The sequence below is a fragment of the Trichoplusia ni genome, chromosome 20 (assembly GCF_003590095.1).
Source record: "Trichoplusia ni isolate ovarian cell line Hi5 chromosome 20, tn1, whole genome shotgun sequence".
NCBI lineage: Eukaryota > Metazoa > Arthropoda > Insecta > Lepidoptera > Noctuidae > Trichoplusia > Trichoplusia ni.
This window is the reverse complement of record NC_039497.1, coordinates 1,349,687-1,376,882: the sequence shown is the minus strand read 5'-3', so window position 1 is coordinate 1,376,882 and position 27,196 is coordinate 1,349,687. Positions and strand designations below refer to the sequence as shown.

The window sequence follows — 27,196 nt, the reverse complement described above, 5'->3', positions numbered from 1 at the left end:
GTATGACTTTGTCCCGGATTACTTAAAACGCACGAATATTTCTTGAAATAGAAATCCTAAACCAGTTCCGTCTAAATTCCGTTAAGGCTTACGGCAAAGGACTAGCAAGTTACTTTTACTATAATGTGCAATACTGAGAGGTAAACTTGCAAAGGAAGTTCCATTTCCTTTCTCATTTTGAATACCCCTGAGAGCATTACTATGAAATGAAAAGTATATTTTATGCATGATCCATGCGATGCCATTTTATTTTTGTAGGAGTTTAGATTAGGACCAAATTACTTATGGCATTTGTAGCAATCGTTGGAAAAACTCATAATATCTGAATCCTTAGTTTGTATTCTTAAGTTTTCAAGTAATAAGAGAGCCTACCACAACCCTTTAAGGGAATACTGCAGTACAAGGACAAAGACCGTTTTCAGCCGTGAAGCACACCATCACGCTACAATATTAAGAGATAGTGGAAAGTTTTGGGATTTATTACAATTGTGTACCGAAGGACCACATTCAGTTCAGTGTGGAGGTTTTACGAATTAAAATTCACTTAAACACATATCAAAGTCAACACAACAACTTTCTGAAAGTTAGGTACCGCGAAGTAAATTACCATCTCCTGTATGTTTTTTTTGTAAATTATTTCAACCTTGTATTAATATGAACTTGAAAATCTGGTCCTTTTTCTTTTACATTTCATTGTGATCTGTTTTCATGACCTGACCTGTTAATAATGAAGATATTTTTTCTAATTGATTCCTAATTAAATAGGACCTAAAGAAAGCTTCATTTTAGAATTAAGTTTGCTTGAACGTACCTATTACTTTGTTTAAGGTTTTCTTCCATAAAATTGTTTCCATAAAATTAACGAAATTGTAGGAAAGTGTTTAAGTTAAACAAATACCTGTGAGTTGTATTCGTGTCATACAGAAAGCATGTAGTTTTCACTTTTAGGTACATAGATCATAATAAAAATTATAGTACCTAGCTAATAAAATAAAACCCTAGTCTTTGTCGAAATCATAAACAACAAATAACTGTCAGGCCATAGAATAATAAAGTACGTTCGTATCTCTCACGATATTAAAAGATGTTTTCAGCGCGAAACAATGCAAAATGGCGCCGTTACCGGTACGCTCTCCCGCCATCGCGGCCGCCATGACACTTCCCTCTGACGCGAACTGTCATTCTCATTGTCCTGTTTCGAAGCTCATTTAATGTCAGACTCCACAAGTTGTATGAAACACTTGTGTCGCCCTGAATAGTGAAAGCCAGCATTTTCTTTTTGAATGCTGACGTAGTCTGTTGAATATTTTATAAGTAACTTCGCTACCGACGCACTTTTGTCGAGTGACATCGAAACGCTTTTGTGAGTTGACATTTATTTAGCATATACTCGTAGTTGAGTTTTTAGATGCTGGTGTGTATAATGGTTGGGGTTTATTTTACACATATGTCTTGTATATATGTGGAGGGTAGTGTAGAGTTCTACCTAATATATTATCTTTTAAATACCTACTCTTGCACCTAACCTCCAAAACCCATTTGAGCACGTGTATGTTCCAGTTTAAGTACTTAATTTTCTTTTATCCCTTTCTCTATTTCTCGGTTCTGAGTGAAAATTACCATCCTCTTTCCTTTTCCATGCCAAATGGCCTTGTTTGAACGATCCATGTGTACTCTACACCTCAGGTAATAATTACGGCTGTAACGAGTATGGCGAACCACAATACACAATAGATTGACAGGGAAAATTGATTTCACACCGCAGATCTAATTATGTACGCCTTTGTCAACGAAACTAGAACTGATCGATGATTTTCATGTTTGTTCATGATATAGAAAAGTGAAATGAGACTTATGTTCGCTGTTTAGATGTGGTTTCTTTAAAATAATTTATTTCTTTCTTCTCTAAAAGTTTCAAAAACTGAAAAACGGACTTTTTAATGTAGACCAAGGATCTTATTTCAAACACTTCTAAAATCGAAAGATGACATTTAAGACACGCATAAGAGTTGTATATTAGTTTAATGGATTATTTTTGATCAATGCAAAGGTTTACATAAACTGTTTTTGTTTTACAAAATGTAGGTACTTCCTTGTCATCAATATTCAAAATATATATACTTAATGGGTGCGTGACTTATTATAACGTATTTCCTTTAACATATTAGTTGTATTGTTAAGTAAATTGTTATAGCCAGCGATTACCGTAAATGATTTGTCGTGGCGTAACCTAAGTGTGTCTTTCTCACGACATGGGACCAATATGATTACTGATCGGAAGCATATTTATCATAATATCAATATTATGAGTTTGATATTATATAAGATTAATTAAATTAGATTGATATTGACTTATTAATAAACATAATGTATTTATTGATGTAAGTGAATAGTTTGTTGTATCTACTAATATCTAAGCATAGAGACAGTTTACACATAAGTTAATAAAATAGCAGATGGCTGAAAGTTAATAAAGTAGTATTTATTGAACTATCTATCTGTAATCTGTATTCTACGTCGAGTCCTGCATACCATAACGTTATAAAAAGCATTCATCATTTAATAATCGATTCTATGCACGGAAAGGATCTCAGAAAAAGTATTGCTCCTTGGATACGATTTTTTGTAGAATCTTGTCAATTTCGTATTTAAAAAAATGTTTTCATGCTCAAAAGCGACACTAAATATAATTGGACTTCAACAAAATAGGCTGTAAAATATTTGACCTTTACATTAATACGCAAATTGTACAAAGTAAGTACATACTCAAGTATTTTGTAAGTACATCGATATAACAGCCACCTTATATAAAAGTACCAAGTACCGCGGTGTGGTACCAAGTACCAATAATCGAATGGAGCCGACAAAATATGGTTAATGGTGCATTGTATAAAACAATTATATCGTAAATGTTAGCTCTACGCGATTCAAATTCGACCTCCGTGCAGACATTGTCTTGTTATTCATAACTTCAAACTTAGGTACTTAGGAGGTTGGCAGAGGTGATTTTTAGGGTTCAGAACGTATTGGGCAAAAAAGTAATTTCGTTAATAAATGTAAGAAGTAATTGCGTCTGTCTGTATCTCATGAACTGGGATTGTTAGACCGACAATTTTTTATAGATGATGATAAAAATAAAAAAACGATTAACGAAAAACTCAAACTGGTCCGTTTTTGTGCAGAACTCCGAGTTTCGAATGAAAGGCCAGTCAGTTTTTCTTGAAAATCTTGCTTTGTAACTGAAATCGTAAATCGCTACATCGATTTGTCTTCTTGCAGCTTTCAATAGTTTTTCTACGCCTTTCTCCCTAAACGTAACCCCTATTAGCACACTTTAACAAATGTTTCAGTGATGAAATGCATTTAAGTTTAGTCTAAAAATTAAGAATCCAAGAGATAATAACAAATTATGACATTATTTGTCTACAGATCATTATAATAATACAAATGTCCTCGCGACACTCACTGATGCGTAACAAGTATTACAAGACACGTGATCACGACTTTAAACTTGATTTAGGTTGGAAATATGTAGTACTTTATATACATTGCCGGATATTATATATCGCTTTTGATACAAGTCCTGCGCAGCCCCGCAATGTAATGCAACTCGCGAGTATTCTCGCTTTGTCTAAATGGGCCTTTGGAGATGTCAGCGTCAATGGAATACATTCAATGGTAATAGAATCGTTTTGTTATTGACAGGCGTGAATGTAGCACTTCATTTGTTTAGCAGTTGGTGGTTAATTTACGCAAGGGTAAATCGTGGTTTTAGATGATTTGTGTGTTCAAGTTACTGTGAATAACATTGATTATTTTTCGTGTGTCACGTATTTTTTAATATACCATTCCTTCTCTCCAGAATTTTATCCGTGTGTCATTGATAGCTAAATTAAGTACAAAAATCACAATGAACAAGCTTTTGAGGGTCATATTTAGACTTCACATGTAACGCGAAGATTGAACCTGCGGACGTCACGCAGTGGTGAATGGCGTGGTAAACTGTACCACCGGGCTATCCGTGCAGATTGGAAAAGAGATGGGTTGTCTGAGAGATGGAAATGCTGAGGAAACAATGCAGATAAGATAAGGTGACGAATAGAAGGGATATGAGTGGAACAGAGAGAGAGAGAGAATGGTTAGAAATAGGGCACGGAAAAAAACATTTGTCTACAAATTTATTCGTTTAAGTTCAGAAAAGATAGACTTTACGACTAACCTATTGTGTTTATTCATACATTGGCTACATTCTTCACCTTTGACTGGCCGATGATACAAAAAAAGTCTTCTTACATTTTGTATATGAAAAAAAAAACATTTGGAGACACAATTTAAACATTCCACAGTCTGATTATCTCGAACCAGACTCTCCGCTTTAATGACCACAACAAAAAACACACAAGGCCAACTTCTTTACAAATGCTTACCAAAGTGTAATGAAAAAGTTACGCTTTCCGTAACTTTGACCCATAAAGTTAACCCTCTCAAACTTTTACCTTCGATATGACCTTCATATGAGAAGGAAAATACCCTTTGAGAAAACAAGATTAGTATTCTTGATACGATCCTTCACCAAGGCTTGATCTTAATCGTAATGCAGAGAACATTATTCACTTGTTTTCTTCTCACCCGAACGATAAAATTGAGTAAAATTAAAAACAAAAAGCAATTAAGGAATATATGGTTGGATCATACAGTGCGGACTTTACCTCATCCCTTCTAGGCCAATGATATTTCTAAAATAGTTTATTGTGTCAATAAATAAAGCTCAAATATATGGAAATGACATTTTTTTAAGTTTTAAACTCTATTCCTTATTAATTTCTTTTCTTCCTTCATCTGCACAGGTCCTTTTTTAAGAAATAACCTTTTTTAATTATTTGAAATGCAACAAAAATGCAAAAATAACGCTATTAACAAAGAAAAAGTTTGGTTAACATAGTGACCCTAGAAAACATCGCCTCCTAAAATTAAAAAGTAATTTCTGATCCTTTAGCTTCTAAGCACTATTGTTCACATAAAATATTAAGATACCCAGCACCAAAAATCATCTCGAGGCATCATCGCATTCGCTAAGGTCAATTCAGAACCTTGAACAAGTCGCTCCAATTCCTATAGAGAACTCTTTCATCCCACGAAAACCCAACATCAAAACATCTATAATTCCACATTTATATTACCGGGATGCTGTTTAATATATTTCTATTAAAAACCCGAGTTTCAAGGTCAATATTAGAATATATAATACGTGTAAAATGATTTATGTCGCATTGTAAACGTGGTCTGTTGCCGAGCGTAATAAATTTCCTCTTACGATGTAGGCCGGCTGTTAAACTGCGAATAAAAATCGCAGTGCTTAATTATTATTCCGGAAAATAGTGTTAATGTGAAATACTACTGTAGTAAATACCTACACGTTGTCAATGATGTAAACCCGTCACACTAATTTTGAAATAACTATGTTCGGTCGGCATGAGACTCGTTGTAGACAGCGATGGTTGCACAATAATATTTTTATTTCCAAAGTATACCTGTATATATAAATCTACTATATCTTTTTGTACTATATATGTATTTTTGATTCCTTTAGACTCATCTGAGCACTTAAGCTGACGAATCTCACGAACGAAACTTGTCAAAACGGAATGTAATTCCTTAAAATTTAAAATTCTCCATTCGTTTTCTAAATGCAAAATCTGATCAAGCTTGGACGGAGCTGTGCCACAAAATTATGGCATTATAGGGTGAGTTATGATTAAAGGTAGCAATTAATTAGTACTATTCCTTCTCGTCATCTGACTTTCAGATAGTGTGGGTAATCTTGCGTTTTTTAATCGCAATCGTAATTTCATAGGAGTCCTTATTTGATAGTTTTCTTTGAACCTATTTTTACAGACAGATTAGTTATTCCTGTGGCTTCCTTGGCATTCAGATTTTTTTTTATTGCTACAGGAAACGCGTCTGTTTTTTTGTGTATAATAATTAGATCTTCTTGTAAAAGGGATTTTGCTACGTTCACGACTTGAAATGTAAAAAAAAGATGTCTGAAAATCTATTATAAGTCAGTAGATAATGTTTGTATAGTTTATTGTTAAAATGTGAACAGTACTTACTACGTTACAGTAACAAAATAATTTCATTTTATTCGGTGCACAACAATTTCAACGACGATTTATATACTCTTAAGTTGGCAGTGAGTACAGACGTTAAGATGAACAAAAAGTGTCAAAATATGTTTACTAGATTTTCTGCAAAAATCAAGTTATATTCAGGGTCTTTGGGACAAATCAAACACCAGCACTTACAAAAAATCTCTTTTATTGCGTCTTATATCACTAGACAAGAACATATTGCTTAGTCCAAAATCATAACAAGACTTCATTCAGTAACAAAATCATAAAACAAATTATGTTTCACTTGCCCGACCTAAATCAACATTACACGCATTTAGCACACATAATCCTCTTCAAGAAACGTGGATTACAAAAATCCTATAGTATACCAGGTAGGTACTGTAATTATCCTGAAGAAAACCTCCTTTTAATCTGCCTCAGTCTACAGAATACTTTAATCTGCTTCATCTGTCGATTCCGCTGTGTAACAGATTGCTTTTATTCAAATCCCTAAACTCCGTTGTTCTCACGAAGATCTTACAATAGGTACTCACACAAGAGCCCTCTGGAAGTCTTGGGCTGGATTTAATCAAACCATTTTTAGGAATATGTCCCCCCTACCACGTTTAAAAGATATATAAATGTAGTAGAAAGACGGCGCGTTACACGACGTTCAATAGCATCTCATTTCAACGCACGTGATTTTCTTACTTCATAGGCAATAGTTGACTTTAGTGCTAATAAACTTTGGACAGGCGAAAGCGAGACGCGGTTATACAGCCTAGTCGGTTCTCTCTTTTCCACAATGACGAGTTTTACTTTAAGATTTTCGTAGTTTGTACTGGTAGCGAATTCAAAGACAGTTCGAATTTTGAATTTGTAAAGAACGTTAATAGCTTTATGGTACGGCTTTGACTTGAATTTATTTCTTTTACGATGTGATTGGGATTATAAATGTGACTCTAGAGTTTTTGGGATTGTTTTAATAAAAGACAGTTTTATAAAAATGCTCTTTCTTCGATTTCGGGACTCTCTTTGTTCTATAGGAGTTGTGTAAAAAAGATTTATTTTCTAATATTGTTTTTATGTTGATTTATTTTCTAATATTGCTATTGACGTTGACCAATTCTTTGCAAAGTTGATCTTTAGCACATTACTCTGAGTATTGCGTGCCTAACTTGCACAGGACTCGGTGTTTTCATTTTATTTTAATCAAAAATGTAATACCATACCTTCGTTTACCAACTGCAGATTAAAGAGTACCTAAACACATGAAGAAAAAATAATTAACAAAATTTTAATCGACACCAACACATCTCTCCTTCAATATAACACGTATTCAATTAAAAAAACACAAAACTTATCAATATTCATTGAATAACGAAAGTTAAAAAACAATTTCAAAATGTGCTCACTCCTCGTAACGACAAAATTATTCCTGCGTATAATACTGTTATCTTTCAGACCAAATCCCTTTGTAAAAATACACAGAAACTGTATATTCATGAAACATTTCATGAGGCTCGGGTAAACGGGAACGACTCGCGTTAATCAAAGCTCAAAAAAATAACGTCACTATTTTCTGCTGTCAAAATACCAACATTTTTGTTTATTGGCTGAATGCGCGGTGCCAGAGGAGGTATTGCTTGTGTTTGAATTACTATGGTTTTTAAGTTTTAATTCTTGTGGTTTTTTTTTGTTGGCTTCTGATAAACAGCCTAGTTCATGCTTAATTTAAGTATTCAAGATAGTAAATGCTGCTGTATTTTTAAGTTTTTATATTTACTATTTATTCTTAGTCATTAGGTTATCATGTGCTTAATTAGTTACCTTATTTTTATTTCTTAGGGTTCTGTGCCTCGAAACGGACAAGCAGAACCCCTTTTAGGATCACTCGTCCGTTCAGGATGGCATGGAGGACACGCAACAGACACAAATTTTCAGCCCTTTTTGCCGCTTCTTTTCGGCCCTTGCAAACTAATCAAAACCTACACTCTACAGTATACTTCCCGCACTTGACTGGATTATCCGATCCCTACATATGTCTCTGTATTGCCATATAACAAACAATCTAGAAAAAAAATGATCATAAAAAAGTTATCACAAATTTCGATACACAGAAAAAACATAATTTTACCTTATACGCTACCGCCGAACAAAGCCGCAAATGAAAAGAACCAGTTATATCCTTGTATATGTCGAACAGAATCAGTTTCGAGATGATATTATATAGACTGGGGGTTTACCATAATCTAACAGGAGGTGTGCAAGCGAGATGGCGCTACATGGTGTAGATCTCCGTCCCCCTCTCACAATACTAACGGTTCAGTTTTGAAAACCGAATGTTTCGAAGTACGATGGATATAGACAGATCTACTTTGTCACGCTGTGTGACGTCACGGTATTGTCCTGTGTGACACATGACGTAGTGGATTGTGACTGGTGATATGTGACATTTGAATTTTATCTTGTCTGGTGGGAAGGGAGAAGGTTTTATAGCTAATAAGGTTGGGAAGTGTAGGAAAGTAATGCTTAATGCGAGATATTCTTTTGTTTTTTGAGCATATTGATGAATTGTTTTAAAATTCATTAGGAAAATAAAATAACTAAACATTCTTGTGGTACTTTAGTTTTCCTTACTCAAAGGGAAAAAAACGTTATCCAAGTACTGAGATACTGAGATGCAACTGTCCGTCTGACTGTCATCAGGTTGATTTGTTTTTTTTTTTGTCTTAAATGAACTTCGGAACTTTCAGTGTCACGAATTCAGCTCGCACTTGAGCACCTTGCACCGGTTTTGTAATTAAAATAGCATTAAAAAAGTTTTCTGAAAAAGAAGTCTGAAAATGCCATGTTATGATAGCACGTAAGTGAAAAAAAGACAGTAGCATAAAAGGTTTGTGAAATAAAGTTGTTACGTCGTAGGAGTATTTTACAGCCATGATATTTAATTCTTGTAAAGTGTGGGCAGATGTTACACGCACGTTCTTTTAAATAATTAAGTAGTACAAGTCCTGACAGTTTCTAAAAACTTTAAAAATAATCGTAATTTAAGGAGTTTTTACGTAAATCTTACGTGGGCTTTTATCACTGCTGTGGCGGGAGTTAAAATAAGTATTTTCGCGTAGGTAAGGTAATAAAAAAGTTTCACAAAAGTTTACCAAGTTCTTTAGCCTGAATTTTTGACCGAGAAATTAAGAGTTTACCGCGGAGGATTAGCAGTTATATGATCCATGCTTGTTCTGTTTCCAGGTGTCGTGTGCATGTAACTTGAATGTTGAACAGTGAGTTCTGTGACCCAAGGAACCGTCCTCCAAAAATTAAAATTAGTACGAGATTTGCTTTTATCAACGAGTCCCGGATATTTCTGCTTGAATTAGATCTAACATGTTATCCATTGAAACTAGAATCAAGTTGCATTGTAAATGCTCACTCAAACACAAAACAAAAGAAAACAAATTCTAATAAAATTTGGTATACAATCGAAATTCACATAACCTGAACGAATTATTAAACTAGACCAAAGTCTGTCATGTTTCTATCGTCCCCTTGTACGCTGTTAATAAATAAATCCAATTATCATGGCCTCGGCTGTGGGCCATGCACGGCCGTGTAGAGGCTCAGCCAAGCTGGTGGAAGCGTCATAACCTTATAACAGTATTAGAGTCGACCGGCTTCACTAATGCTATTGTAGAAATTGGATTTACAGACTTTTTATACTTCGAACTTGAAATACGTGTTCGGGTAATATGATTACGTGTCTTGGTTTATTACATTGCTGGAATATAGACTTGTTATAAAAAAATGACTGGTTAAGATAAACGCAAAACCAAAAAGGACAATCGCTTGTGTGATCCAAACACGAATCAGTTTACTGAACAATATCGATGTCGACTTAATTTAAATAAATGATTTTTGGTCAAATATATCTGAAATGTTGATGGCTTGCCATTTTATTTTGACCCATCCTCAGGGTTGAAACTCAAACTCACACTTAACCTTTTTTCAAATATTGAAAACTCCTGTTATTAGTTAGTCAACAAGCCTGTAAAACTGAGCATAAGTTATTAACCGACATTCTAAACTTTAGCACAAAACTGCGCCAATTAATTAGCTATTACCCCGTCGTGTCGGCAACCCAGTTAGCTTCACAACTCAAACATAATTAGATCAATCAGTAACTTAATTAAGTCGGCCCTTCTAGTTCTTCTGATTTAATGGAAAAGCCTGTGAACGGGTTTACCTGACTTTGTGAAAATGTATGTTTATAGCGAGCTACGGGTAAACGAACGACAAACAAAAATGAGTTAAAAAAATATTATTTTGAGAGTATGTAAGAATATCATCTATATTATTACAACATTATTTACCTGTGGTAGAAGCTAGTGAGGAGAAAAAAATAAATTATGTTGATACTGAAAGTAATCTCTTGAAGCCTCCCAGCTGTCCATCTCTCTATGACGAGGCTGTATCTCATGAACGGTATTGGCTAGACAATGAAATTCTCACAAGTGATGTATTTCTATGACCTTATGTTCTAAATAATAATAATGTTTTAAATTAGATAAATAGCTTTGCCCTATTTGTACGAAAACCCCTTTCTCGAGTCGGACTCGCACTTGACCAGTTTATTTATCTACATTTAATTAAAAGTAACATTTACTATCCGTTGTATCACAAATCAGTTCTGAGAATACAATATCACATCAAATTTAACTTATATATCGTCGAACCTGCAACTACACGTATAAATAACATCAATATATTATACCCTAAAACCGTGGAAACAGTTTCATACAAGAGCTTCTTACATATTGAAAGTTCTGTGAGGGAAGTGTATGCTAAAGTTTGGGAGAGCTTTGCATAACTTTAGATTGTTCATCTTAATACTGATGCATTATGATATCGGTGTTCTGTAACGCAAACTATGTACAAATTGGTTACAGTTTTTGTAATCTATATCTATATACTAATATATAAAGCTGGAGAGTTTGTTAATTTGTTTGAACGCGCTAATCTCAGGAACTACTGGTCCAAAATGAAAATTTATTTTTGTGTTGAATAGACCATTCATCGAGGAAGGCTTTAGGCTATAAACCATCACGCTGCGACTAATAGGAGCTAAGATACAATGGAAAATGTGAAAAAAAACAGGACAGGTATAAATCATAACTTATATCTTCTACCCACGGGGACGAAGTCGCGGGCAACAGCTAGTATAAGTATAAATTGGTCAGTAGGCGGAGGGCCGGGTGTTGTGGAGCGTGCTAGGTATTACCTATCACGTGTATTAAGCTATAGACACTCTCTTTTTTTTAATACGAGTCAGTGATTTGACAAGTGCTAACGTCAAAAATGCCAAAATAATGATTGCAATCTTTTTTGGTATTGCTACTCAGAGATTACTTTTAACCAGAACTGATTATGATATTTATTTATCATAATTATATTATCTCTTGCATGAAAAAAAAATGGACAACTTTCAATTGCGCAATACTGATCACTTAAACATACCTTTCAGCTTTCCTATAAATTAGAGACGTATTTAAATCACATTCACTTCGCCAATAATGTTTCACAGATTCATTACGGACCCCTAAAAAGCTCCATTTAACCACAAAGTGGATCCAGCGGGATCCCGGTAAACATTGATTGAACCTTTGTCTTTGACATAGTACGCGTTAATTGGCGCGCAAGTTGACTACACAGCAGCCATTGTCCTTAGTCGGACGCTCTTTGTAACCATTAGGCGCCACGCCTACGGACAAAGATTAAATTACTGCAGATATGATTGGTAATTAGATATTTTTTGGATGGTACTTGTTCGTGCTTGGGTTGGGATTTTTTTAAACCCTTAGTTTTTTATTCAAATTATCTGTTGACCGCGGGCCTGCGCTACAACTCAAAAATGATCGAATGATGATAAAATAATCTTATGTGTTAATCCTGGTTATAAACTGTCTGCAAACCAAGTTTTGCCTAAAACCCTTCAGTGGTTTTTGCAAAGAGAAACAAACATCAGTATAATAGATACAAATTGTTTAAAATGTGTGACTCTTACATAACTTTACCTTCGCATTTGTTTCTAATAAGTTCAAAAGTGTAACCTGGAGCAATATGTAATGTTTGCTATATTTTAAAGAATCTGACCAAATGCACAAAAGAAAGTTACTTTCACGTGTACGTACAGAAGCAAACAATCAACCATGTGCCCGTGTATTACAAACACACATACATACAAAACCCATTATAAGTCTACTTCACCTCGACACAACCCTTCCAGATCACATGTGCCGTACAAACAACAGAATCCCTACACAGTATTTGTACACGTGCGTTTCGTGCACGTGCCTCACGTAGGCTTGACGTGCGTAGGCAGAATATGGTTGTATAACTAGGCATGTGTTGCACGCCTACACTTTGAGCTTGTAAAGAGTGGAAGGATTTTTTCAACTGCTTAAAAAAGTTTCATGGGATTGCTGTTAATGAAGCCATTATGACTCGTTTTGTTTTTGAAAACAGAAATCGAGAGTGAGGTGACGTCCAAGATGAATTGCTATGCATTGCCATGCATCGTTCAAAGACCAGGGACGTTACATAGTGTTTTAAGTTAAGTCTGTAAAAGAGTTTAATTACCCGTTTCCTCCTCCGGGGTTAACAAGGATTGTGACAAAGCAAAATAAGTCGGATACGTGCGAGTCGAACTAGCGGTACTGAGCGTTCTTAACAACCATTGTTGCTGAAGAATATGGGCTCCTATGAAATATATGACCGAAGTAATCGTTACTTAACGTCGGTGACGGACTAACAGACAGACAGCGGAGTTTTATGCCTTTGTGTAGGGAACCTGAAAAAGGTTCCTCCCATAATCTAACTTTATTTAATTAAAATTAATGCAACTCCCACGTAGCTGTAAGTCAAAGAGAAAGGCCAGATATGTCAGGTTAGCTCCACCCACATCCACGTCAGAAAACCACGCGAGTCTAGACTGAAGTCTTAACTTAAGGTTATACTCACATCAAGGTCTTATTACTTCCATAATATTTGCATTAATTAACGATACAAAACTAATACTTTTATTATAGTTAAGGGTTGGGATGAAAAGGGTCGTTCAGGAGTTTAATTGTTCTTCTTGTGCATATTGCCAAATTGAAATGTAGCCAGCCATTTAATACTTTCTGTCCGCTTTCCTGGATCGCTATGATGATAAAACAAATGTAGTCTTGTCGTTTACCGACTTCATTCAACAAAGAGGTTAGTTTTTTTCAAATTTTTATCTTGATACATTGGCGACAGGTACAAAATGTTCCTATGCTTGAACTTATACGAGAACACACTTCAAAATATCACATTGATCTCGTATCTCGTATCAGCTTGATACTACGCATACGTAAACACATAATTTGTCAGCTGTCGAAAATATCAAAGGTGTCGCGTTAGCTCATAAAGGCGTGTACACATTGACAAACGCGTTGCTCGATTCATCGCGCGCAGTGCAAACGTGAAGAATTAGGCTCGTGTGTGCCAGCCGATGTGTACTGCTATGGGTAAATATCAACAAAACAACAGTTTTAGGAGATGGGATAGACGAAAGACTAGAGGGTAGAATATGTAAGGTGGTGTGAAAGATGTGAGGTAGAAATGGCGCTGGGACCCCTGAAGAAGGTAAAGAAAATAGAATGTGGAAATGAATTAAATCTACTATTAAAGAGAAGCGATCAAAATTAAATATGTGAAAGATTTTCACAAAAAAAGGCTTTCGTACGAATTTAATCCTTCTGTAGAGAGATTTCACTAACATTCAAATCACATGCACAAAGACACTCAAAGTCGAAACATTCTTAGATTACACAATTAAACTTGTCCTACGCGGGAATAGAACAATATTTTAAGAAAAAACCCAAACGAGCCTGATTGAAACATAACCAACGCAATTTCATGACATTGGATCCAAACTATCATAAACACACGTAGGAAGAAAGTAAAACAGTGAAATAGAATAGACTACCCTACGCCCACAGCATAAGTTTCACACAAACTTTTATACGAAACTGCTGAACTAAGCCATTACTGCTGACCGCAATCCATTAGTGTCAGACACTAGTGTCCGAGTTGCGGCGACTGAACACTTAACGTCATAAATCTCGGGACATGTTGAGAGTTGTCCAGTTTCAAATGGTTTGCCGGGATTAAGATGAATGAAGTTCCAGTTCGACTGTTGTTTGGAGAACAAGTGAATATCTAGCAAACTTGGTTGAATAACTGAGCTTAGAAGGCAAGTAAATGAAAAGGTCGTAAAGGCCTTAAAGGATTGCTATTAGTTTCTCTTCAAGCTGTATCATCATATGAACGATGATAACTTGACTACCTTTCGTATTTGTATGGCCACTGAAATTAGATTTGATGAAGAATTTTTTTTCGCTGTTTGGCTTTCCATAGCCTACATATTTGTACATATCCCTTAGTGACGAGAGTCCGAAGCATGAAATATTTTGTTTTCTTAAGGAGAAAGATTGATCATTAGCCATCATTACCCGCTTGCTCGCTGTATCCAGCAGCCAGTTTGAAAAGAATTATAACTTTAACTGTCGATGTCCATATTTTTAAAGAAAACTCAAAATCAAATGGTAGGTTTATAGCACAAATATATAATGGACAAAAGATGGGTAGCAATGCAGAAGTCACTACATAGGACGCGGAGATAATTGAACTTAGACATAAATGAGTAGCTAACAAACATTGCGTGTAAACCAACTAATTGTCTTTATCTACCAAGGATTTTTATAGCAATTAAGAATTATAGATGATACATCTTATTGTCATAATAGATGCAATCTACTTTTATATACCTATATATATGGCATAGAAATAGGTACACACAAAATCATCTGAGGCTACTTAGGTCATAGAAATCAGAAGGTACCAAATACATAGGCAAGGCGAAAAATATTGTTTAAGTTGCAATACATTGCTGGTAATAATAAATAACTTTCAATACCAAGCTGCGCACCTCCGCAATGTAATGCAACTCGAACAATATTTCTCGCGTCATTTAAATTTGAGTAAATAACTTGATAAATTCGCATTCCTAATTTTGCACACAACCATATACTGACAATGCCGATCGGAATTCTACATCATTAGTTAGAACTCTTGTCAAAGAATAATGGCCAATTTCTCACTACAATTACTGTCTGGTATTTGAGGAACATAATAAGAGTATTCTATTTTAAATATAGTTTGAGTAGCCTGTTTAAAATATGGCTTTTGATGCGAAAAGAGCAAATTATGCTGCCATGATGGCACTTTGGTTAAAATTTGAAATTAAAATGAATTGTTGGTAATAATCTTCATAACTAACCAGTAAAATTGAAAACATCGCTTTGGTATAAAGTCTTAGTCTTAAAAAGTTACGGATACAAGTACGATGAATTTTTGTCGTTTACTTTGTACCATCTGAATTCGCCTGCCCCAAATCCCTTATCTCTAAAAACTAACACAATTTTCAAATTTAGTTTCAAGCTATGCATATCTACCAGAAATCAAAACTACAAAGGTATACTTCGGTAATCATTTCAACTTTATCATTCTATTCTATATAAGGTGCTGCCCGCGGGCCCGACCGCTACAATATCGAAAACGATCTCACGGGAACATTAAATCGGGGTAAAAACTGTCCAACGTGCTAATCCAGGATTCATTCAGTTTCGTCTAACCCCGGTCAGTGGTTTTTGCATGAAAGAGGAAAATACATCCATAAATGCATTAGTAGGACATAGTTCTCATTGGTACTCCCACAACGATCACTATCTATTCCCCCTCCATGTCTATTTCACTTATTAAACCCAAAAAGTCTATTAGAACTCCGTCTATTCCCTGTCAGGGTATAATGGACTTTGCCTGATTGATAACGCTGAGATAGTGCGCGTGGCCACATGTGCGCAGCTTGGGTCTCCACTGACCTCTGATAAAGTTCTGATAACATTTCGTAACTATTTCACCTCCGTATTGTTTATTTATTAAGATTTTCTGACAATATTACGTTAATATTTAGGTATAACCTTCGTTTTGTATTCCTTCACTGGTGGTTTTAAAAAAAACAGTTACTAGTACTCATTGTTCTATGTTAAACCAGTCTATATATGTCCAACTCCTGGACTCTGGAAAGTCCTTTTCCATAGGTTAGACCATCATTGATATAACCTTTGCTCACTGCGGCTTGTCAATTTCAGGTACTATTAAGCAATTAGCTTTTATCACGATGATTTTCTCTTTACACATCGCAAAAACCTTAACCCATAATAGATTTTTTTTTCCTATCCATATTATCTAACATCACGAAACATCACATTATAACAAAATTACCAGAATCGCCACAGAAAATCCTTATTTCACGTCGGTAGAGTACAGAAGTGCTTATTCAGCTTAAAAGCTCGGCGGACGTTAAAAAGTCCTAAAACGATCATAATTTCTCATCCAAACATTATCGCAATTTCGAAATATTTTAAAACTTCAAGCACGTTGTAAAACGATTTCAGAAAACGTGAACTGATTTTTAATGGCTTCGGGTCGAAGTAAACATTAAGAATTTTCCTCAAAAAAGCAAGAAAAATTATGAACCATTTTTATGGCATCAGAAACTTTGCAAAAAAATATTTCTTGAAAGTTATTTTTCTTAAATAAAATTGTTTTGAATTAAAAGAAAACAACGCAATGGATTTGTAAACCGAACTTTTCCTTAACATAACACCAATTGATACGATCAACGGTAATAACATTAGTAAGTACTTCGGAATTGAATAACAATTAAGTTGCACTAGCACCTCTATGCACACCAAATACATGCGCAAACATTGGCAGCAAACATTTGCGCGCTATCCAAATATTTGCTCTGCTGCGGCCTACTAATACAACCCAGCTGAAACGACCAGCGTAATGTGCCGTTCAAAATGTAACAATGTACACACATATATTGGGTTAAATTAGGGATGAAGAGTCTCTCCGAGTTCTTTTTGTCCTTTGATCATTAAATGAAATGTAACTGCGGAGTTATCCCCTTTATCCCCTTGGCTGGGCTTTATACAGAGGAATGGAGAGGTTATTTGGAATTGTCTAGTCTAGCGTATCTACATCAATGGCCTTTATTTTGAGCATCCTGCCAATTGAAATGGATGTAAGTAATTTACTCGTAAATCTTGCGTGTTTTAAACCCTCAATTGTAGCCACAACAAAAGTTCAACACAGATCAAATTGTCGAATGATTAAACGACCGATCCTAAAAGATTTCGACATTTCAACCGCAAGCTAATAAGCCACTCCAGAACGATATCCGATCGCATGACAAAACTGAATAAATCAGACCCCGAACGACTTCAATATTTCTAGAAAAGCCCAATTAGCCCAATTGGCTTATCCACTTGGTCCGTATATAATCTTATCTTTCTGAGGACACGAACTCAACATCTGAACTTTACAACATAATTCTTGAACTTTCGAGAGGGGTCAAAGTTTAAAAAGGTAGAAATTTTATAAGCACGTATAAGGTTTAACTCCTTTAAAAATTACTTCTAAAATGATCACGCTGAAAAGAAGTTTAACGTGTTTTTAAACACATTTTCATTAATAAATTACGATACCCAAGGATTTTCACTCGGAAAGCGGTAGTCATTTTCAGACATGAAAATTACGATAATTTTTCAAACTTGCCCCACATTTTTTATGTTCGGGTCTACCCTGTAGGCTTAAGAGGCACTTTGAACTCATTTATCAATTATGCTAATGGCAATTTCAACATTTCCCTAAATATTTCGACTTTTTTTTACAAGGTTTTGGACAGATTTATGGATTTTCAAATATCTAAATATATAACACTTAGATCTGATCAATGCTCAATCTTCATCTATATGAGACTGTCATTTTTGTCCAACCGTAGGACATTATAATGACGCATATTATAACACTTTTACCTTAAAAAAATAGCCAAAGAAAAATAAAACAGACCTCCACATTTACTCAGACGAAAACACTGGATACTTATAACTATAACCAACAATGTAGCTTTAGTAAAGTGAAGATCTCAGTCCCTATTCCGACGACGGACAATTTATCAAATGACGACCCAAACCACAGGGAAGGCGGCTTGACAAAAACACTTAGAGATATACTATCACGCCATCTCCGTGTACATTACATAGGAGTCATTACGCTGATTTCATTAAAGTTCTGTTTTCTTCGGCTAACTCAGTTAGTGATTAATCTACTGTGGCCCACACATAAGTGATATCACAAATATTGTCAAAGTCTATTGCAACGGAATAAGGTCCAATTTCCCACTTCATAGTATCCCTCCACAGTATATTTCGCCAAAGAAGGTAATAAATTGTAGGTTAAGAACCCCTTAACTAGCATTTTCTTCCGAAACACAAGAAAACACTTCAAGTGGCTGCATTTGAAGCTGTATTGTGTTCTCAGCTGTGCTAGGGTGTTTCGGTGTTGTTTCGTTTTATAATTAAAACCTCCTTGAATACTGTTTTTGCAGCTGCCCAATTTTTTTATATGGTGGCGTGGGATAGATGATGTTGCAAAGGACTTCAAAAAGTGGGTGATTCTCATTTTTCAATTTTTGTCCTTTTTACCAAAGAACTCCGGATTGACTGCATAGATTTTATTGATTCTTTTTTGCTTTCAAAGAAAATATTTGACCTTTGGGCATATAAAAACTTCGTCAAGTTTGGCTCAGTATTTCTTTTCTGAAGTCGGCTGTACGGTTTTGTTGGTAAAAATGGGACCTAATATTTATTATGTCGTTGTATCGATCGGAATGAAAAAAAATGTGGGAAACCTTTGCCAAACACGAGAAGCATGGGCTCAGAAAAAACATAGTTTATTTTATTTATTTATTCTTAGAGAATTCTTACGGACTCATTACATTATTGTCATTAGGTAACATTTTTGTCATAAGAATATCATATGATAGGTATATTCTATCCAAAGACGCGAAAAATCCTCAGATGCCTAAAATGTATCATAAATTGTACATTTCAGTACATTTTCAGCAGCATTAAAGTCGTGTTGGTCGGTCTAAGTCTAAGTTTGCGGCGCCCAGCGTTCCGGCTCACGGTTTTATTGCTGAACTTACGAGGTCACAAGTTACGAATGTAAGCAATAACTTCGAAGTAATTTGGAAAACTGAAGTATCTGTTCCAAAGTACAGATATTAAGATGATAAAGTGAAAGGACTTGGTACAAATAAAGCAAAGCTGTATGTCCGTTTGTATTTTTAACTTTGGTATGGAGCTATATGATATCCGATTAACATAATTAAGGACAAATTAAACTGTACTTGTAACTTATAAGAATCAAGCAATATTTTGTCCCATTTCTAGGCTTATTTACATACATATAAAATTTGCAAAAAAATATGGTATGTATTGTAGTACATATAGTTACGTAGTTTTGTTAAAAATGTTATTCCTTTCCAAAGGTTGTCTGTAAATGATCGCATTTAGAGATAAGACCGGCCACTGGAATTTTGTAACTATTTATGTTTGTCTTACTACAATGAAGTGTCCCATTATGAATATTCTATCTATAGTGAACTAACTGAAATATTCTGATTTTCTTTACACATCAATACACAAATCTCTGTATCTTGTCTGCAGGGCGTCAAGAATGTCTGCGTGCTGAAACTTGTGGCGAGGTGTCGATAGCTTGACAACATGACCAAGAGGTTCGAGTTCAACTGGCAGATCCCCGTTCCCGAGCCCCTGCTGCAGGTAATATTTGAAAATAGTTTTTTTTTACTTTTTGCCGTGATCGGTTTTGATAGCGCATTATTTCAGTCTATCACCTCAGCTAAACACCACTGGTCGTCGGTTTAGCAAAATAAAAAAACTAATTTTGATTTTATTGCGATTTTCAAAAATGGAAATGGTTTTTAGATCTATTAGACCTAATTTAGAACCCTGGAGAAGAACGCTCAAGAAAGTCCAAAGTCCAGTCCAGTTAAACGTTGAAAAATAAAAAAAGAACTGAGACTTTTATGTCTCTTACTGATTTCATTTTTTTTTTATTCGAGAGAGTCATCGGCATAGCAAAAACCGTGTTAAGTCAACTCGAAATAATACTTGTTTAGTGATGTCTAAACATATATTTCGTAGGTACTTTCTTTTTCATCTAGTCGATATTCCCTAAGTTCTTATTGCGTAACATTCTCTTCTAACGTCAGGGAATGATAGCAGGATTCAATATAGCCTGAACCGAATATCATCTCGGCAATCTGTTTAATGTGATTCGTGGAGACGTGTCGTGTCCGCGCGAGGATCACGTCGTAAATCAGGGTGGATCGCACATGCTTACCGTGCCTCGGGGTGGGGTCACACTAGCAGAGGGGAACGAACATTCATTAAAAAAAAAGAGGTTATTTCAGTAATTTTGCATAATTTTTTGTTAAATACAATTTTAATTATTTTTAAGGTATTCATTCGAATGGCCCATCGCAACATTTTAAGGGTGTTTTATGGCAGCTGGTAAGGGCCCTCAGTTTTCAGGTTAGCGAGAAATCTAGAAAAAATGTGCTGAAGATGGCACAACCGGTAGCTTTTGGTTTTCACGATGGAAGACTTTTATACTGTTTTGGGGGAATTAATTCTTTGGTCCTCGCTAAAAGGATTTATCCCTGAAAAACTGCCGCTGTTGTTGGAATAAAATCGAAACCGATTTCTACCGGGATAAAAACAAAAATGATTCTATCCGCTGTCACTCAAACCAAAGCCTACTCCAGTAACTGTCTCCAATATCAGCTATAGTCTACATCCAGTACGTTTGCCGCTCAATCAAAAAGCCCGGATAATCTCACGTAGGTTTGAGAAGGAAAATATTACGGAGCAATGTCAAGATCCCATGATTTACAGATATCCATTATTTTATTTCACCTTCGTATTTTCTCAAGAAATTCTCGTGAACCGAGTACGTTTTATTATTTGTTCGAATGACTCTTGCTGGTTTCTTGATATACGACATTGTGAAAGAGGAAATACAGGAATTGAAGTTATAAATGGTTCTGAGTTGTCCTGATGTCTAGATAGGTATAGTTTTAGACTTCAAATTCAAAAACATCACTTTGATTTTCACCTTCTCTCTTCTTCTTCGTTTTACTTTTTTTTAAGTCGAATCTTTTTCTGCGCCAGGCTAATCTGTCCCAGAACTTTTCAGGTACTTTATTTCCTACCGAAATAAAGAAGAAAAACAACAAAATAAAGTTAAGCAGACTTAACGTCAACTTAAAAACAGAATGTCGTTTCAGCATTCGGCCAACACTCAGCTCCTAGCACAAATATCCTACTAGGGATTACGTCACACAAGGCTTACAGCTTGCCCCACTTTAAGAACAGTTTAAGTCAGTTTAAAAACGTTTAGCGTCAGTTAAAGCTCCCCTGCGGAGACTCACAAACGACAGTAACATTGTAGACTCGATAAAGGTTCATTTCATAAAGACCTAGCTTTATAGACTTGGCACCCGCGGTTTTAATAGACTGTTTAAAGGTTGTTATGGCTGTGCTGTAAAGTATTCTCGTAAAATTCTTATTGGTTACATGATGGTGGTGAATTGTTTACTGGCTGTTAGTACCTAATTCATTGGAATAACATAGATTTTCTATCCTACTAAGCTATCGGTGCATGATGAATTGTTTTGCATTGTCATTCACCAACTAAATGCATTAGACGTTGCACGGCGATTCATTCTTTCAGCAAGAGTCTGACCGCTTCCTCTCTCGAGGAAGTCCATAAGGACTGCCGCCAAAGAACAAAAACAGGTTATAGTTTATCTTTAGTTTGATAAATAATGTGAAGTCAATTCAATTTACATTCAAGATCACGTCACGCAACAATATGTATAGGCATCAAAGACACGTAACATTTTGAAAACGATATCCATATTAATTTATGCTCTCGTATTATGTATATTAATGAACCTGACAACTAATAATTTGTTGAACATCACTCCAACGAACTCTTTATAACATATATTCCTCTCTTTCTCCCCCAGGGTGCTGTCTTCGATCGCTGGACAGAAGAGAAGGACAACACAGAATTCGAACAGAACTGCACCTTCAAAGTCGACGAATATGGCTTCTTCATCTACTGGAAGAGTGATGGCAAGGTCAGTCTAATGCATGGTGAACTCCTACTACCCTAGAAAGATTGTAAATTTGGAATGATCGTATTGGTTTTTTATGGAATTAAAAATGGCAATCGTTTTGTTTGAAATGGAATCATTCTTTGGATATATAGGTATTATCATGTCTACATATCTTGTTTTTTTTATTTAAGACACGCGGCCAAAATGTCAAAATATGAGTCTGATATTGAGACAGAGTACGATTACATGAAAAAAGTGTACTGATATGACAGCTTGGTTTGTCTACCTAAAATGATATCATGTGTATGAAATCGATCAAGTGCGAATTAAAGTACTTACCGTAAAAATAGGTCGATATTTATTTTTTGTTAGAAAATCACCACTTGTGAAAATTTATCTCTTTAGCAATGACGGTAATTGAGGACAGGCAGCGCATACCTCAGTACTTAATACGTTTTTTCTTCTCATCCTTTTGGGTACAGAACCCTAAAAGTCACTCGATATAATAAAAGATTTATTTCCAAAAAAAACTTCAGCTAAACAAAAAGAAATGTTTTACCAGCCCTCAAACATTACATATCTACGTCATGCATTCAGAATGAAAGATCAACAATGTTCCCACGCGAAACGAAAACAATTCGCCTACCAGTAGCCTACCGGGGTAGCTGTGACCCCGCCGCGCCCTTTCTCAGAGGGCAAGATGTTGAAACATCAGAGAAGTCAAACACAGAAACATTTTGGCTTGTAAAAATAACATTTACGTATTAGGCTTATTGAATTAGAAATGGGAGTTAAAAGGGTGTATGTATGTAATAATTTGAATTGAAGATTGAATAGGTAAAGATCATCTGTAAATAATTCTACTTCCTGCTAATAATTATAAACGCTATTTTGTTATGTACGATTGCATGAATGTTTATTCCTCTTTCACGCAAATACCACTGAATGGATTAAGACGAATCTTGGCACACAGATAGTTTATTATCAGGATAAGAACATTGGATAGTTTTATCCCGATTTTTTGCATTGTGAAAGTGTCACAGTGTGATCATTTATACTGTCTAACTATTGTGTCTAATGGCTGAGCAGCGCAGTAATTCAAGCGCATATTTCCTCAGATGTTACTTTTTGTTATCGCTAATTATATATTTGTTACTTAATTAAAAATAAATTCAGGATCAGCGTGTCGTAAGTGTCCTTACATATGATTAACGAAATTTTTCTTTTTTGTTTTTCTTCAGCTTATTTATACAGAACCATCAGTCCCGAGAGTACGAATGTTGTTTCTGAACATAACTAACAAAATCTCAAAAACCACACTCTTAATCGAAACTACTACAAGACCATTCACCAACACTTAGACTTACATCCTTATAGATATACATATTTTTAAAACTGAAAATGTTTATTTCATAAGGGTTAAACATACAACACCTATCCGAGGAATAAATCTCCACGTGCCAACGATTTGAATCCACAACGAGCTTAACGGATGTCTTCAAAGCGATTGAGAGATGTTACATCGCTCACGTTTCGCGCTCCATTTGTTGTTGTTCCATCTACCATTATAATATTATACACATTCTAGATATAGAAACATTAAGATAAGTTAAATGGATTTTAATTAAACTAAAAATAATGTTAAATAAAATTAACCTCACCAAAATTTATGAACAAAAGAGATTTTTTAGAAACATGGTAGATCCCTTGGTTTTTTCTAAGAAAAAAATCCACCCCTAAGGTATTTAGCAAACAATAAAAGTCATTATAATTTCAACAGCAGCCAATTAATTAAAAAATAAATTAAGAAGAAAATTATTAAACGAAGTTGTTGAGCTAGAGAGATTGAAATTCTTAAGGAAAACAAAAGAGCATCGTAACTTGTTTAGTTTTTAATATATCTTTTTCTAAATAGAATTCGCGTTACACTTCGGTTTTGAAATTCATTTATTTACAGACCTTTTACACAATGTACTACAATGGCGGATCTGATAGAGATTTCTCTAAGCAGCACACTTGCGCATCTTCTTCATTCTTCTATGTTTGTATCTTACTATTTTGTGTCTACTAATAAATCTATTAAACTCATTTGTATAGCTCTAAAAAAATAATGCTAATTGCTTTACTTAAAAAAATCGGTAGTCATGAAACCAAATCTCATTCACCATTACTCAGCAAGTATTCATGCGTTGTATGCTTAAACAACCATCGTCTATTTATGAAGCAACCTTGCATGGGCTAAGGTAGCTATTTGTAGCACCAGGATCAATGCCGATTGATTCATATTGGTGTACTAAATACTGGCATAAATCCTGTCTCTCAAATCTAGTTTTGAAATTTCGGTAACGAGATGGAATTGACTGGTCAAGTGTAAGTTTGAGTTGCCAGACAGAAGGTTACGTTCAAATAGGCAATAGAAAAGAAATCCCTACAAAAATTGTCACCTATTAATTATAACCGTTCCTTAACCGCAATATTTATTGTCATTAGTTTTTGTTATAGAGGTAATATAAATACGTCATTTATGATTTTTTACTGTCTAGTTATCACGGTTCATGGTATATAGCCTGTTGACATTCTTACCGTTCCGTTTCTACCCTTTTTCGGCAGGTAATTCTCCAAGAATATTTGATAACCAAGATTGTAAGGTGAACTGTCGAGTAATTATATAATATTGCAATTATATTTATAGCATTATTATGTCAAAAAGGTTAACAAAACTAATACGATATAATTACAAAATTTCTGAAATGTGTAATTGACGGCAGACACTTCCTATATGTATATCAAATCTCATATCATTAGCACATGTGTTCATTTAACGTAGTATCTTAATCCCTCAAAGACTAAGGAGATTGAATACTGCAGATGAACAGGGCTTACACCTCAAAGCATCTACCTGAACCTAAGATTAGATCGTTTGAACTTATGACTAATATATATCATACGTTTCCTGAGCATGTTAAGCAACAGGGTACTTTACGTCACTTACTAGTGAGAAGCTTACTAGCAAGTGACGTCACATGAGCTTTTAAATCCCCTTCATTGTTTGTTTACGACATAAAATAATAATTTGGCAATCTGTCTGACGGACTAAACAACTTTTTTGTCAAATATCCTATTGAATGTTTTAGGGATTATCATAAAAATGCTGCGTATATGTTTTATTATTATCAAAATTACTTATCAAGTTTTTAGAAGAAAACATTTTACGGGAAGACCTTTGCCCAGATGTGGGAATAAGTAGAAAAAAATAATCGTTTCATGTTTAGAAAAATATTTTTTTTCTGCTACGAATAAGATGAAATCAATAATTTCTGAAGTTCTAAAGAGGTTGTTAGAAACGGCCCTAAAAGATTACCCATCATTTTCGTGAATAATCACTCCGTAAACCACCAATCCTTGCACATGTCAGATTTGATAAAGGTCTCCCGTAGTCCAATGGAGTTGGAAACTAATTTTCAGCCGTACATTATGCAGAGTGTGACAGCATGACAAATTTAACCAGCAGTCCATCATGACTCAGTATATCCCGAGGGATCTCGTCCGTGCTCTATTTATGACCTAGATTCAGGTCAGTTTCGTGGAAATAGGAATGAAAGAGCAGATATGTAGGACAAAATCATTGGCCTCGCTATTGATTTTGGTTATCTGAATGCGTTGTAAATTTCACCTGTTGAAGTGATTGTGATGATTCTCAGAAACAAAATGCTACATGATTTGGGCGTGTCCTTACTTAATTCTCCGCCACCCAATTTTTTCCTCGAACGAATCTTATTCCGGAGCGTGGTCTCATTTCAATCCTTTTAACACAAGGTGAAACATAACCGAGTTACAACAATGAATGCAAGGCGTGAGGATCTTGATTATGCAAAATTAACATCTTCGTGTCACGGTAAACATTCAACTAAGAAGAGGAAATTCTTAGCTTATTCATGTGATATGGTCGTAATGAATAGGGAAAATGTCCATTTATAAATGCACTATCACGCCTCATAAACCGTTGCAGAAGATGATACTACAGTAATTGCTTACTAGTTTATTAAAGCTGTATTGTTCTTATCAATAACTCCAAGGCTAAGCTATCAGCTTAATTGATTTCTATACTAGGGAATTAGATCATCCTCAAGGGTACATGGGAACATGGAAACACAAGACCTTGGCGAACACATGACAGCTAACACATTTACATTTTATTCAATAACCAGATTGATTAATATCGCTTGGGAAATCTGTTATTTATTAGATTAGTAAATAGAAATGGTTTGGTGTATCCTTGACATTTTCTTTGAGGTTACACGTGGTACTTTGAAATTATTTTTGGGTATTACATCGGAAAAAATGTCATTCCTATCAAATTCTATTACTTCCATTAATTCGGCAGTGAGCCTAAAAAGAAGACCAGGTTTTACTACGACATCGTGATCTTAATAGTAGTTTGTTCTTAGAAACCTACACATTGTTCGATCGAAATTTCGTAGGCGTTAAACATTACTTGCACCCACCCTTTCTGAGAAGAAATATAGACAATTAGTATGATATCCAGGAATATACATACATTCTACATTTACTAACAGACTCCAACATATGTCGGCCGAAATATTGTGGCTTCCCACAATTTGTGATTAACCAAAACCGTAATTACACCAAATATTAAATAAATCACGAACTAATTATTATAACAATAGCTGGTTACCGCAATGTCAATAATCAAATTAAATTGAGGTATAATTTGCAATCGCGATACATCTGAATATGGTTGATTAAATTTTAATTAACAAATAAATGGAACTTGAACATGATTTGATTGCCAATTAGCAAGTGAGAAAAGACCATTTTGACATTCAAGTTTAAGGCATCATCATTGTTCCGTTGGCACGAAAACGACACATGACATAAGATTGGCCATTAAACAAGGATGGTAACAAGGTTTACCCTAACT

General features: G+C 35.0%; 1 protein-coding gene across 7 annotated transcripts in view; it reads left to right on the top strand.

Moving 5' to 3' along the window:
- The window catches only part of LOC113503987 (1-phosphatidylinositol 4,5-bisphosphate phosphodiesterase), a 77,955-nt gene that overhangs the window by 12,200 nt on the left and 38,559 nt on the right, over nt 1–27,196 (top strand). For all 7 annotated transcript variants that reach the window (XM_026886132.1, XM_026886138.1, XM_026886135.1 and 4 more), the window contains exons 2-3: nt 19,775–19,888; nt 22,162–22,275. In XM_026886132.1, the coding sequence (XP_026741933.1) occupies nt 19,832–19,888; nt 22,162–22,275 (171 nt within the window). In that variant the 5' untranslated portion in view covers nt 19,775–19,831. The remainder of the gene's footprint in view (nt 1–19,774; nt 19,889–22,161; nt 22,276–27,196) is intronic.